This window comes from Sus scrofa, chromosome 6 (genome assembly GCF_000003025.6).
Source record: "Sus scrofa isolate TJ Tabasco breed Duroc chromosome 6, Sscrofa11.1, whole genome shotgun sequence".
NCBI classification, from domain to species: domain Eukaryota; kingdom Metazoa; phylum Chordata; class Mammalia; order Artiodactyla; family Suidae; genus Sus; species Sus scrofa.
The window spans coordinates 51,549,550-51,564,657 of record NC_010448.4 but is presented as its reverse complement, the minus strand read 5'-3'; the positions used below and the strand labels follow the sequence as shown (position 1 = coordinate 51,564,657).

The following is a 15,108-nucleotide window of genomic DNA, read 5'->3' as shown; positions in this document are numbered from 1 at the left end:
GGGCCACAGGTGACTGAGCAGCAGAATGACCTCTGAACCCAGGAGTGTGAGCACAGGAGGATGCGGCACCGACGTGGGGAGGGGGCTGGGAAGACGTGGCTCCTGCCCATCTGGCCTCTCGGCTTTCCTCTGGGTACCACTGCCTGTATCCTGGAAGATGCTCGGCCGCCGGGACCGGCCGGCCCCTGCCCACCCCTCTCTGTGCCCAGAAGCCCGGCAGGGGAGACCTGGGATGAGCGCAAGCAGAAAGCAGGCGGATGGGGAACGCAGCTCTGGTTTATTAGAAAAGGTGTGAACAGAGTTGCACCAACAGGAGCAGCCCCTCCCCGCCCTCTGCCCACCCTCACCCCACCCCCGCGCCACCCCACCCCGGGTTGTAGTGCCTTTCAGGGGCAGCCTCAAGTGGCCCGGACAGCAGGGTCTCCTGAGCCCTGGCTGCTCCCGACCCCAGCTCCCTGATAGATTTATTGCACTTAAGAAAAAGAAAGCTCTGGTCCTCTGCTCCCATCTCCCCCCCCGCCCCCAGCCCAGGCCCTCTCCCCGCCTGGAGCTGCTCTACAAATGCCAACCACCACCACCACCACCACCACCACCACCACTCACCGCCCCTCCCGAGCCTGCTGCCTGGTCCTGCGCCCGGGGCCACCGGGGGACCATCCCACCACCACCTAGGACTCCTGGCCTCGACGAGGCAAGCCTGGCCAAACGGGCCCCTGGGGAAAGGTGCCTGGCCTGGTGGCCAATGTCCTCAGAGCCGCACCCACCTTCTCCCGTTCCTCCTCCCATCCACCCCCAGCCCAGAGTCTTCGAGTGTCAGACACATAAATAGAAGTGCTTAAGTCAGGGTGGGGAGGGCCACTCCCTGTAGCTCCTGCACCCCGTGTAGTGTTGCTGCGAGGGGCAGGGGTCCCCAAGAAGGCCCCCCACCCCCTGGCGTCCTGGGCCTCAGGAAGGCTGGGGGTGAGGGTGAGCAGATTCTCATGGCTCTGGCCTCAGCTCATCGAAGACCGACCAGAAGAAAGGAACTTGGGGAAAAAAGATTGGGGGGAGGGGTCTGTCAGAGCCAGGGGCCCCATCACGGGCTCCCCAGCTCCCGGGGCCCCCGGCCCTCACTGCACCTAAAGTGTCACAGTGTCTCCTGCCCAGATTCCTGACTGGCTTCCAGAAGCAACTCCTCGAGCTCCTTCTCGTTCTTGGAGCAGCTCAGCTCTGAGCGGGAAGAAGGGGGGAAGCCTCCGGTCAGGCAGATGGGTTGGGGTGCCAGCCTGTCCCCGCCAGCCCTGCCCAAGCCAGACCCCAGGGTAGCAGAGGCCCAGGTGCCAACTGAGACCAGCGGACTCCGGTCAATAAATCTTAGGTGGCCCACCCCCAAGGGGCTCCCCGGGATCCAAGGGAAGTAAGGTGGGGACTGTGGTTCCAGTCCCACGTGTCCTGCCCCTTTCAAGAGGGGGAAACTGAGGCACAGCAACAAGCAGGCGCCTGCCGAGTCCCAGGTGGCACCCAGGGCCCCCGTCACCTGTCACCTGGCCCCGGAGCTCCTCTTACCGTGTTCCAGGCCACAGCTGCCCGCCTTGGCCTCGCACCCTGGCGGCGGCTCTGGGGGCAGTGCGAGGGCAAACTCAGGCTTCAGGCCGTTGGGCAGCGGTGGCCCTGGCTGGGGTGGCTCCGGCTGGGGCTGAGGCTCGGATGACCCTGGGTCCCGAGTGTTGATGGCCTCAGCTGGCGAGAGGGCAGGCGAGGTGGGAGGGGAGGCTGAGGCAGAAGGGGACGGGGGACAGGGAGGGGCAGGCAGGGAAGGAAGGGCATGTGGCACAGGAGGTGCTGCCCTCTCGGGTGGACTCTCCACCCGGGTCACCACAAATACCTTGTGGCCCCGGCCCGGGCTGGACACGGAAATGCGCTGCTCAGAGGGGGAGGAGGGGCAGCCTGGGGGGCTCCTGTCCCCAGGGCCCAGGGAGTCCGTGGGGGGCACCAGGGCTGGGCAGGGGGCCTCAGCCCTCTCCCCGTCCTCCTCCGCCCCGTCCTCGCCCTCGGAGTCTGAGTCTGAGTCTGAGTCTGGCCCAGGGCCGGGGGCTGTGGCCCCGTTCTCCTGCGCCTGGGCGGTGGGCTCCTCCCCAGGCCCGGGCTCGGCTCGGGCTCGGGCTCGTCGCCGGGCTGGGGCTCGGTGACGGTGATCTCGGGCATGGAGGCCGACAGCTGCAGCCGCTGCTCCTTCTCCTCCCGCTCCCGCGCCAACACGAAGTTGCGCTTGCAGCCGTTCTGGATCTCGGCGAGCAGCGCCTTCTGCGTCTCGATGAAGCTCTTCACCTGTGGGCGGAGCGGGCCGGGCTCGGGCTCTGGGCGGCCGCCCACCTGCCTGCAGCCGCCTGCCCGCCTGCCCTCCTGCAGCGGGCCCTCGCGCTGCCCCAGACTGGCCCAGCCCTGCCCGCCTGCCCGCCCGCAGGGAAGAGCCGGCTCACCGCCTCCTTCTTGGGCTCGCGGTCAAGGTCCAGGCGCAGCAGAGAGTGGTTCACCTTGAGGGCCAACGACAGTGCCATGAGCCCGCCCGTCTTGATCTCGTTCTCCCGAAGGTCCAGTCTCAGGAGGCGGGGGCTCTCGGCGATGAACTCCGCCACCGCCACCGCGCCTGGGAGGGGGACCGCAGGGGCTGGCCACGGGCCCACACCCGGCAGGCCGCCCCCGCCCGGCCAGCAGCGCCCCTGCGCCCGGCCCCGCGCCCTACCCTCGCACGTGAGCTTGGTAGAGGCCAGGCCGAGGCGCAGCACGCTGCGGTTGCCAATGAGGCCGTTCTTGAGGTTGCGCACGCCCTCGTTCCCGATGGGGTTGTGGCCCAGGTTCAGCGTCTCCAGGCTGTGCGTGTGCGGCTGCAGGGGCCAGCGGTCAGAGCCGGCCAGGAAGGAGGCAGACACACAAACGCATGTGACCTCTCCTCGGCAGGGCCCCCGCCCCAGTCAGAGTGCTGGCATGAGCCTGCTTCAGGCCGATCCCTCGTGTACCTACGAGTCTCCCAAGCATCAGCTGCCCTGTGCCCTGCCCAGCCCTCTGAGCGCCCAGCCAGTGCCCTCGCCGGCATCCCGAGGGCTCCGGGCACAGGCCTGGCTGTGGGTGATTCTGAACCTGGAAGGAGTCTTTGTATCCTGTGGGCTTGCTTTAAATACCACAAGACAAAAAGATGCAAGACTTACTCAATGCTTCCAGAAACACTACCTTTCTATGCAAAACATTTTCTCCTCACACAAAGCACGGTACTAGGCTCTGGTGCTGGATGCAGAGACAGTTAAAGAAGGGCCAGTGTCCTCAAGGGAAAGAGGGTGCAGAAGCTGAAGCCAGGACCAAAGAAGGCTGAAGGAAGGGCGAGGTCAGCCTCCCCAGAGGGCAGGAGCAGCAGACTGGGAGCTGTCGAGAGCTGGGGGGGGGGGGGGGGCACAGGCGGGGAACCGGGCCGCTTGCTCCGCTCTCGGGCCCACTCACCAGCGTCATGCCCAGGAAGGCCATGCCCGTGTGTGTCAGCTGGTTGTTCCAGAGCACCAGGGTCGCCAGCCCCTTCCTCTGCTCCTTGAGGCCCTCGCAGATGTAGGCCAGACCTGGGGAGGCCCGTGGGCAGGTCCTGTCTGTGGTCCGGGAATCCCGTCCCCACCCCCAGGGGCACGGGAGCCACTCTGCAAGCGAGCACCCCAAGCTTCCAGGGCCCCCCACCGCCCCCTCAGCCTGCCCAGCCCCCCAGACTCTGGCCCGGCCACCTCCTGTTGCTGCATCCCTGCCCTGGGCCTGGCACACATGGCTCCCCGATCCTCTGCTGGGCACACTCCTAGCCCATCTGCTCCAGACTTCTGCTCAGACAGATGTCACCTGCTCACAGGGCAATGCCCACCAGCCTAACCTCAGTAGACAGCTCCGCCCACCACTGCTGCTGGGTTTTTCTCCAGAGCACGTCTCCTCTTACTTACCTGGGCTTGGTCCCTCCTGAGGGCAGAGATCTCTGCCTCGTTGTGACCCCAGAGCTGAGAGGCCCGTCACAGAGCAGGCGCTCAGTGATGCTGACGGCCCAGTGCCCTAGAGGCAGGCACAGCCTCCGGTGCCACTCTGCGCCCCTCCCGCAACCCCGGCTACACACTGAGCCCGGGGACTCTGCTCAGCAGGGACAGGGATGAACTCCACCCTCGGGCTGCCAAGGCCCTGCTGACCACAGCTTCGTCCCCTCTCACTCTCTGCAACCCGTCCCCCAGACACCTAATACCTAAGCGCTTTCCTGCCTCAGGGCTGCTGCCCCTGCCAGGCCCTCGAGCTGGGTTCTTTTCCTAGGCTTTTAAAACGCCCAGTTCTGCCCCAGCCTCCTTACCTCTGCCCGGAGGCCCCTGCCCGTGCACCTCAGACAGCTTCCGACTGAACCCTTGTCCAACGTGCTTGCTCTCTCAGGGCACTTCCCCCAGAATGTGATTCCTTCAGTGATCTGGCCAGTACCCCGCCTCATTCTGCAGGGACTGTTCCCTCCTCCAGGACGCCCTCCCTAACCCCCAGACTGGGTCAGACACCTGCCCTGGGCTCCCACAGCCCCGTCCAGTCCGAGTCGTCGCTGCAGACAAACTGTGAGCCCCACGAGGGCAGGGCCAGGTCTGTCTGGGCCACCACTGTGTCTCTAGCACCACGAGCATCCAGCTGGGCACATAGTCGGGGTGGGGAGGCTGGACCTTGAACACACCTGAGTCCAGCACGTGGTTGTTACGGAGGTCCAGGATCTGAAGGGAGCAGTTGAACTTGAGCAGGTTGCCCAGCTGGGCCGAGTCCTGCAGGCCGTTGAGCTTGTTGTCAGCCAGGTACAGCTCCCGCAGAGTCATGTTCATCTTCAGGGCCGTGGCTGGGAGGGGGAGAGGGTGCTGTGACTGGCCAGGCGCAAGGGACCTGGCCAACAGCCCGAGCCCATCAGCCCGCTGCCCTGGGCTCACCGAGCAGCATGAGGGGCCGCCCCGACAGGCTGGCGTTCTCCAGGTGCAGCACCGCGAGGCTGCTGCGGATGCGCAGGGCACGGGCCACGAAGGGCGCCGAGTGGTCCAGCAGGGGTGTGTTGCGGGCATCCAGGTACTGTAGGCAGCTGGTCTGTGCCGCGGGCGCATGGGGTGGGGTCAGGCTGGCCCCAGCCCTCCCTGCCCTGGGGAAACCTCCGACCCCACATCCCAGCATCCCAGGGAACAGCAGGGCCATTCGTTTTTACAGCTGGGGACACTGGCCAGTGGGGATGAGCAAGGATGTGCTGGTAACAGCCGAGCACCCTGACTCCTGTTGGGCAGAGATGCCCCATGTGAGTGAAACGAAGCGGGGACCACAGCTGCCTCCAAGGAACACATCATGGGCAAGTAGAGAAGGGAAAACCATAGGGGGAAGGGGCCCTCGGGCCCAGTACCCGCTGTGGGCTCATGGAACCAGGCCTCTGGAGTGGGACGGGGCACCCAGGCGAGGGCAGGGGAGTGCCCACCTTGCGCATCATGTGGGCGGCAGCCTGCCAGCCCCGTGTGCCAATGTGCTTGTTGAAGGAGATGTTGAGGTGGGTGGCTGACTCGTAGTACTCGATCATGTCAAAGAGAGCCGAGGCACCCTGGGCAGAGACACGGGGCTCAGCCGCGGGGTGCGGGGCGCGGCCGCCCAGGGGTGGGTAGGAGGCAGAGGCTGAGTGCCTGGGGCGGGAAGAGCCCCGATGCTGCTCCCTCCACTCCCTGCTGGAGCCAGTCTGCTTCCTCTCACCTGCCCCCCAGAGCAGTCTAAGTGACGGGCTGAGTGACCTGGACAGGCCTCTGGTGTCCCTGGGCCTCAGGTCTCCAGGACACCCCCCACCCCTCCGCCCCCCGGCCTCCTGGTGGCCTCTAGGTCTGCAGAGGTGAGGCCATCTGGGCACAAATGAGGAGGCTGCTTTCCGAACATTTCCCATATTCTCCCCTGCAGATGCTGTGACACCCAGCAGGGGGGAATCCTGGCAAGGCTCCGGGTGGCCATGTGCCTCTCACCAGGCCTGGCCCCCCATTTCTCCAAAGCCCCTGCCTTTGGGGCGGGTCTATGAGACCCTTTCTCTGGGCCCCACCCAGAGCCCAACGTTCCCCCATCGACTCTTGGCCACACTGGTCTCCCTAATCCTGTCCCCCACGAGGCCCTTCCCCCAAAGGGCGAAGGGGCAGAGGGCTCAGGGTGCAGGTATGGATGGGGGCAGGCTGCTCACATCTTCATCCAGGTTCGTCTGCTCCAGATCCACGACCTTAAACTGCAGCCTCTTGAAGATCTCTTCTAGGGCCTCGCAGGTCTTGTAGTCAAGCTTCTCGCCTGGGACGAGATGGGGCGCACGTGCATGCGTCTGAGAGGGGCCTCTGCGTGTGCAGGGCAAGGACTGGCTGGAAACCCGGGCTCCGGGCCAACGGAGGGAGCAAAGGCTCTCGGCCCCTCCCCACAGCTCGCTGCCCCTGCTTCACCTCCGGGAGGACGCCGACACCTCTCGCAGCCCAGCCCTGCCCGCCCTTGGCCATTACCCCTGCCCATTACCCAAGGGCCCCTGCCTAGGTCCAGACACACACCTTTCAGGTCCAGACAATCAATGCGGTGCCCAAGGTCCGTGAACTCCTGGAAAAGCAGAGTGGATGCTGGTTAAGACAGGGAGACACCTGCAGTGGCCAGGCTGGACCTCCCCAACAGTGGGGCAGCAGGGGCTCTGAAATGTGCAACCTTGGAACATTCTAGAATGACCCATCTGGAGGACTGGCACTGAGGCAGTGCTTTACCAACGTGTCCAGGCTGGGTGGGTACCAGGACAGGCGCCTGTGAGAGATAGCTGGGGGCGAGCAGACGGGTACAGTAGCACCCCACTCATGTAAAGACGGAAGCCGCCTTGTGTCTATGTACCGCTTACAACAGCACAGAAAGCCCAGGGGACAAAAACCCCAAGCTGTCACCTGTGGGGACTCCTGGGGAATAGGACTCGGGCAAGAAGTGAGAAATAGACTTTGCTTTTTATATCTGCAGCAGTCCCACTTTTTAAAAAAATCAGAGAACATACATTACTTTTGTAATTCAAAATCTTAAATTTCCTATACCTAGCTTTCCCCCTGGGGAGGGGAATTGCTTTGGGGAGTGAGGTACTTGAAAAGCGATGTTGTGCTTTATATAATCCCGCACTGCTTCGATACCCAGCAAGAGTTCGATGACGTTCAGAGCTGAAAAGAGGATGTTTTTCTTTTTTTCTGCTTTTTAGGGCCGCATCTGCGGCACATGGAGGTCCCCAGGCTAGGGGCTCCATCAGAGCTGCAGCTGCCGGCCTACGCCACTGCCACAGCCACAGCCACAGCCACGCAGGATCCTTAACCCACTGTGTGAGGCCAGGGATCAACCCCGCATCCTCATGGACACTAGGTCAGGTTCGTAACCTGCTGAGCCACAACAGGAACTCTGAAAAATGCATTTTCAAAGACCTATTTACCCAGGCCCTTGGCTGGCCAGGCTGGGAAGGGGAATGCTCAGTGTACCCTCTCTTGCTCGGTGCCGGACCGCAGGCCCTGAGCTGGCTGGGGTGGGGGTGGGGGTAGGGGAGACACAGCTTCACCCCAGGGCCCTCCCCACCCTCCACCCCCGCCCCCCACCTGGCATACCTGAAGCTGCCTGAGGAGCTTGGGGATCTGTCTGCAGTTCAGCTTCTGGCAGGCCTGCTTGTAGGCGCCAATGACCTCATCCACGGTCACATTCTGGGCTGCAAGCAGAGAGGACCCAGGCCTGTGACCCTCCACCCCCTGGGCCGCTTTCACCCAGCCCCACCACTGGCCTCTGCCCGCTCCTTCCTCCTCAGTGTCCACAATGAACCTTTCTTCCAACAATCAACTGAGTTCAGTCTTGCCGCTGGAGGCTCTCGCTGTGACCACTACTCTGGGGAGGTGGCCCCGGGTGCCCCCAAACCAAGTTAGCCCCAGGCACCACACCTCCCCATGGCTCCCCAAACACCTTCACATAAACACTTCACAACTAATATCATGCCATGCTTCTACCTGTCAGCTGTCCCCCGTGCTAGACTGGGAAACCCAGTGCAGGGCTAGGGCTGTCTTGGTCACCACTGTGTCCCCAACACCGTCCAGCTCTGGCCCAGATCAAGCTGGAGTTTGGTTTGTGGTTTGTTTTTTTTTTGTCTTTTTGCTATTTTTCTTGGGCCGCTCCCGCGGCATATGGAGGTTCCCAGGCTAGGGGTCTAATCGGAGCTGTAGCCGCTGGCCTACACCAGAGCCATAGCAACGAGGGATCCGAGCCGCGTCTGCAACCTACACCACAGCTCACGGCAACGCTGGATCCTCAACCCTCTGAGCAAGGCAGGGACCGAACCCGCAACCTCATGGTTCCTAGTTGGATTCGTTAACCACTGCGCCATGATGGGAACTCCGGTTTGCGGTTTTTTTGAATGAGAAAATGAATCCACACTTCAACCCCATGAGGAAGTTGGGCTCAGAGAGGTGAAGCACCTTGCCCAAGGTCACACAGCTGCTAAGTGCTGGAGCCAGTATTCAAACTCAGCTCTTAACTGCAATGTCACATGGCCTCTCAAACTCCCCACTCCTAAAACATCCTCCAGAGCGAAACATTCCCTGGACGGTACTCAGGCTGTGGCTTCCTGTCCCAGGGACGCAGCTGCGGAGGCCCTGACACAGCCCCGGTGCCCACAGTAATGCAAAACGGACGAGGGATGCGTCCCAAACCCAACAACTGCACAGCCCTGTCCTCGGGAAGCGTGGGGCCTGTCACCGAGTAGAAGGTAAAGCTGGCCTTTCCGTCTGCACAGATTTGCCTCTTCTGGACATTTCATGGAAACAGTGGCAAACGCCAGGCGGCCTTTGATGGCCAGCTTCTTTCTGGAACATAGCAGTTCTGAGTTAGTGCTGCGCAGTACCCGTCTCAGCTGTGCATCGTGTGTACCCATTTGCCAGGTGGAAAGATACTTGTATTCTTTTCAGTTTAGGGCTATCAGAGCATGGGGTTTTGACCAGGAGAGGCTCCGAGCAGGGGAGGGACAGGGTCAGGCCTGGGAGCAAAACCTCTTGAAGTCAACAGAACGGAGTGGCCACGGGGATGGCGGGGGCACAGGCCAGCGGGAGCCACTGGGTAAGCATCTCTGAGGGGGTGCTGTGTTGGGTGGGGGTGCTGGAGGAAAGAAGCCGACCCACAGAGGCCCCAGCCTCCGAGGAGGCCAGACCAGTTCCTCGGCCCCATCTCTTCCTTCTCTTCCTCCTTGGGTGGAAGCAGGCGGGGTGGAGCCTGGGAGAAGCTACAGGCATCAGCAGCCCTCCCCAGGGTCCACCCCCCCACCCCCCGCTGACCTGGGGAGGGAGCTCTCTGACGTGTGTCCCGTGACGGCTCCCAGCTCTGGAGGGACAGGAGCAAGCCCTGCCTGGAAGGCAGCCCTTGGGACTGAAGCAGCTGCCTCAGGGTGTCCAGCCAGGCAGGGTCCATGATCCCGAGGGGACCCATGAATCTGAGTGGGGAGAAACCTCCTCTTTATTTTCACTAATTGAACTGAAATGAAATTTAGCATTTCCTTCTTATTAACACAGCACAAGAAAAAGAAAAGAAATACTGTTCAGCAGACTGCAGGACTGTCATCAATAGAAATGGCAGATGTTTTCACATGACACTCATTACAGATTTTGAAGGCTTATCATGACTTTGGTAATCATTTGAGCGGCTATATCCTATTATTTCATGTGTCAATGAGGAAGAGCGTAAATGCTAGGTTGTGATTTTTAAACTTTTTAATAAAGTCTACTTTAACTGGTATCCCTTGTGACCCTATTTTATTTTTTGCCTTCAAAAACCGTCACTCCGGAGTTCCCGTTCTGGCGCAGTAGTTAAGGAATCCGACTAGGAACCATGAGGTTGCGGGTTCGATCCCTGGCCTCGCTCAGTGAGTTGAGGATCTGGTGTTGCTGTGAGCTGTGGTGTAGGTCACAGACACAGCTTGGATCCCACTTTGCTGTGGCTCTGGCATGGGCTGGCGGCTACCGCTCCGATTAGACCCCTAGCCTGGGAACCTCCATATGCTCCAGAAGCAGCCCTAGAAAAGGCAAAAAGACAATAAAATAAAACAATAAAATAAAATAAAATAAAAAATAAAAACCATCACTCTGGAGTTCCCACTGTGTTACAGTGGGTTAAGAATCTGGCTGCAGGGAGTTCCTGTCGTGGCGCAGTGGTTAACGAATCTGACTAGGAACCCTGCCCTTGCTCAGTGGGTTAACGATCCGGCGTTGCCGTGAGCTGTGGTGTAGGTTGCAGACGCGGCTCGGATCCAGTGTTGCTATGGCTCTGGCGTAGGCAGGTGGCTACAGCTCCGATTGGACCCCTAGCCTGGGAACCTCCATATGCCATGGGAGCGGCCCAAGAAATAGCAAAAAGACAAAAAAAAAAAAAAAAAAATAGAATCTGGCTGCAGCAGTTCAGGTCACTTTGAAGGCACAGGTTCGATCCCCAGCCCAGCGCAGTGTGTTAAAGGATCTGATGCTGCTGCAGCTGCAGCGCAGGTCACAGTTGAGGCTCAGATTCAATTCCTGGCCCGGGAACTTCCACATGCAGCAGGTGTGGCTATAAAATAAAAATGATAAAAACCATCGCTCCAAGAAGGGGTACCCAGGTTTTTATCAGGCGGCCAAAGGGCAAAAACTGCTCCCCTAGATACACTTGCTTCAGTGAAGGCCCCCAGGCCAAGACTGGGAACGAAGCAGGGGCTGGGCACACACAGGATGATTGCCAGCGGCTCTCAGTGTCCTAGACGGCTACGGCTACGGGAGTAAGACCCCCAGGCAACCTCTCAAACTGCAGTGCGTCCTCCGGGTGTTCAGCTGTCATGTCCCTTCCTCCAGGAAGCGCCCCCTGACTGCCTAGGACTTCTGGCTCCCCACGTCCCCTAGGATCTGCCACCCCGGCCCTGCCTACTGTGTCGGTCTTTGTTCTGAGGAGCTTCCTGGTGAATGTGAGGCCCAGGGCCTCTGACCTTGCCACCTCCACACGAGACACATTCAGCCAGGCACCCATGGGGTTTGGATGTAGACACAGCCTCACACACGGTCACGGCCAGAACGCAGGGGCGGTGCACGGCTCACTCATGTACAGCAGAGGAAGCTGAGAGCAGGGGCAAGAAAGACAAATGTACTCAGAGAAGTTGGGGGCCCAAGGCCCAGAGCCACCGGAGATAAGAATGCCAACTGCATCCTGTCCCTCCTCTGACGCCAAGACACATGGTCAAGGTGGGGGCAGCCCTGGGGAAAGACACTAAAGGAACAAAAGCAGAGGTTCCGTCAGTGTGTTGCAGCCTGGGCTCAGCGGCCTATGGGCACCCCAACCCCAAGTCGACCTCCCCAACAGCATCACGTCCCCAGGCCTGGCCCGTCACCACTGGGCAAAGGCGAGAGCATCAGGTGGCTGGGGAAGGACCCTGCAGTAATCATTCCGTGTGTATATTTCATTCGTATACTAAAAAAAGAGAACTAGCACATCAAAACCAGCATTTTGCATATATTATCGCTCGGGACTGAATGAGATGAAACATATTCAAAATTTTTAAACGAACCAACTTAAAAAAAAAAAAAAAAAACGGTAAGGAAACGGCAGTACAGGTGGTCGGGAGAAATAACAGAGCATTTATACAGCACTTCCACTGCACCAGGCGCCACCCAGGCACTCTCTAAGCTGGCAGAGCTGGCCCAGGCAGGCTGGCTCAGGACCAGCCCCTACACACTCACCCATCTGTGATGATGTGAAATCATTAAGGCCTCCACCTCGGGTCATCCCGCCCACTCCCAACGGCTCCAGCCTGAACCTAACCCCCCGGGCCGTGGAGAGTCAACGAGCTGCGGCAGCTCCGAGGCTTCAGAGCTCGAGGCCCCAGAGCTCGAGGCCCTGGCCTCCAGGGTGCGTTCACGTAAGCCCGGCTGGACCCCAGGCTCACAGGGAACGGGGGCTGGGAGGAGGGCGCAGCAGCACGGACAGCTCCTGCAACGCAGTGATGGGACACTGGGGTGGGCCGGGCTGACAGGTCCAAGAACCAAGCTGGAGCCTGGGCTGCTTCTGAAGGGCAGGGCTGCAAAGCAGTGAGGACCCGCTGCAGCCTGCCGATCCCCGCCCTGCTCTCCGCGCCATGGGGAGGCCCTTCCCGGACAGCATCTCGTGCTCCCACCTGATACTTGGGGTCTCTCGGCAGGTTCGGGGCACAGGCTCTGGAGCCAGTCTTTGACTCCCAGTAAAGCGACTTAACCTCTGTGCCTCAATCACCTTATCCTGAAAACTCGTGTGACTCCACCAGGGTCACCATGGTGACCGAGCATGAGCCCATCCCTCAGCTCAGGGCTCAGCCCACACCAGCGATGGCTGTCATGATTCCTCCCCCACTGGAAGGCAGGGACCCACGACACTCTTGTCAAAGCACCTGTCAGTGACGGAAGGGTTGGCGGACACACACGTGGAGTCTGTGTCTCAGGCCAGGGCGTGTCTGCTTAGCTCAAGGCCACAGCTCTGAAGGTCCCACTGAGGCAGGGGCTGCTCCAGGCAGCTGGCAGGGAGGCGGGGTGGCAGTGCGGGCGGGAGGGAGAAGGCTGTGCGCTGGGCTGGGCTGCGCAGAGGTCGTGGCTCTGAGGAAGAGGACCAGTTCTCATCCGGTGAGGCTGTGCTAATGCTCACAACGACCTCTCCCCCGCTCGGAAAGGGACATCTGTAGGATCTCAGGAGATAAGGGTTGTGGGGGCCCCGCTAAGCAGCTGCCCAGCGCCTGGCCCGACTCAGCAGGAGACACGGCTGGGGGAAAAGATGACAATGACACTGGTGGTCACCACTTGCCCGTGTCGGGCAGCTCCTCTGCGTAAGACACAATGCTGAGCGCATTCCAGGCAGTTCGCTCGGCCAGCTCTGCGATCCTAGGAGACTGGCCATGACGCGCCCATCTTCTAACAGGGGAAGCAGCAAACTCAGAGAGCAAGCTGAGCGTCCAAGGTCGCGGAGCCAGGAGCGGCAGGGCTGGAACACACACCCAGCCCTGTCTTGCTCTGAGATTGGAACATGGCTTAATTTTCACACTACCCTGACAGGCCTGAGGGGGAGGCAGAGGCCAGGGGCAGAGAGTGGCCATGGCGGTCCCTGGACTCTGGCTGGGGCCAAGGGAAGGTGTGAGCTTTGGGGAGGGACGCAGCTGTGTGCAGCTGGCGCCAGCATCCCAGGAAGAGGCTGCGGGCAAAGACAGCCTGCTCCCCGCACCACCTGCCACAGCCCTCACTAAGGGACAGAGAGAAACCCAATGCCAGGCATCAGATGACCAGCAGAGACGGTTGTCTCACCTCTGCACACAGGTGCAAAAGCACCCACGAGGTGCAAGGACAGGTTGGGCAGCAGGGGGCAGCAATGACTCAGGCCAGCCATGCCAGCCTAGAGCTGGTGGGAAAGACAGTCATTCAAGTGGGAGTCAAAACCCAGGGAGCAACGGGGTGGGGGGGGGGGGCAGGGTTAGGGAGCCAGCTCTCACTGCTGGAGCTTCAAGAGCAAGTTGTGGACACAGATGAGACAGATACAAACAGAGCAGTGGGCAGTGGTCCCTGGGAGGGGTAGGTGTGACACGGTGGGAGCAGACTTGGCAGGACCCAGGGCATCAGGAGGTGAATGTGTGGGAGGGGTGGAGGTAGGAGGTGAGGTGGGGGACACAGGGACCTTAGCAAGAACTTTGCTCTCTGAAACAGGAGCCACCGGGGCTGGGTACAGAGCCACACTGGGAGCCACTCAAGTTCTGGGGAGGACTGAATCCATAGGACAGCCGGGCTGGGGAGGGCAGAGCCCACTGGATCCCCTAACAGGGACTGTCAGGGCTGGCACACCAGAGGTGAGGTTTAAGCGCATGGGCAGCTCCGAGCCAGGCCTGGGTTCTACCTGCCTCCATTAGCTAACTGCACGTGGCCTTGACTTCCCAGAGTCTGGCTACCGCATCAGCAGCTCCTACCTCAGGAGGCTGCCTGTCACGCCCTTCCCACCCTGCAAGGGAGGGGCACCATCGCCATCACCCTACTCGACAGGAAGGAAACCGAGAGTCTCATGGCAGGCAGATGACCAGGCCCACACAGGACCCTGGCTCTCAAGGCTCTTTCCTGCAAGGTCCTCAGGCTTTTGTGCTCCCACACCTCACGGTCTGTGGAACCAACCCTCCCTACCCAGACCCCTGGGGCTCACACCCTCGGCCTGGAAGGCTGGCTCAGAGGGGACCAAGCCAGTGTTCAAAAGGCACAGGGGGGAGTTCCCGTCATGGCGCAGTGGTTAACGAATCCAACTAGGAACCATGAGGTTGCGGGTTCGGTCCCTGCCCTTGCTCAGTGGGTTAACGATCCGGCGTTGCCGTGAGCTGTGGTGTAGGTTGCAGACGTGGCTCAGATCCCGCGTTGCTGTGGCTCTGGTGTAGGCCGAGGCTACAGCTCCGATTCGACCCCTAGCCTGGGAACCTCCATATGCCGCGGGAGCGGCCCAAAGAAATAGCAAAAAGACAAAAAAAAAAAAAAAAGAAAAGGCACAGGGGGAGTTCCTGCTGTGGCTCAGTGGGTTAAGAATCCGACTAGGGAGTTCCCATTGTGGCGCAGCAGAAATGAATCTGACTAGGATCCATGAGGTTGCAGGTTTAATCCCTGGCCTCATTCAGTGGGTTAAGGATCCAGCGTTGCCATGAGCTGTGGTGTAGGTCGCAAATGCAGCTCAGATCTGGCATTGCTGTGGCTCTGGCATACGCCGACGGCTATAGCTCTGATTAGACCCCTAGCCTGGGAACCTCCACATGCTGCTAGTGTGGCCCTAAAAAGACCAAATACAAAAAAAAAAAAAAAAAAAAGAATCCGACTAGTATCCACGAGGATGCAGGTTTGATCCCTGGCCCCACTCAATGGGTTAAGGATCCAATGTTGCCATGAGCTGTGGTGTAGGCCACAGATGAGGCTTGGACTGCATGCTGCTGTGGCTGTGGCGTACGCTTGGCTGCAGCTCCGAGTCCATCTCCAGCCTGGGAACTTCCATATGCATCAGTGCAGCCCTAAAAAGCAAAACAAACCAACCTCAAAGGCACAGGGAAGTGGGGGGCCTAAA

At 60.5% G+C, this 15,108-nt stretch overlaps 1 protein-coding gene across 1 annotated transcript in view; it reads right to left on the bottom strand.

Annotated features, from left to right (window-relative positions):
* Nucleotides 259-15,108, bottom strand: part of PPP1R37 (protein phosphatase 1 regulatory subunit 37) — a 41,442-nt gene continuing 26,592 nt past the window's right edge. Inside the window, 13 exon segments of the mRNA XM_021094533.1 lie at nt 259-1,025; nt 1,119-1,209; nt 1,546-2,140; nt 2,143-2,307; nt 2,460-2,626; nt 2,723-2,864; nt 3,472-3,584; nt 4,700-4,855; nt 4,944-5,094; nt 5,471-5,590; nt 6,206-6,306; nt 6,555-6,600; nt 7,623-7,720. Of these exon segments, the coding sequence (XP_020950192.1) occupies nt 1,127-1,209; nt 1,546-2,140; nt 2,143-2,307; nt 2,460-2,626; nt 2,723-2,864; nt 3,472-3,584; nt 4,700-4,855; nt 4,944-5,094; nt 5,471-5,590; nt 6,206-6,306; nt 6,555-6,600; nt 7,623-7,720 (1,937 nt within the window). The 3' untranslated portion in view covers nt 259-1,025; nt 1,119-1,126.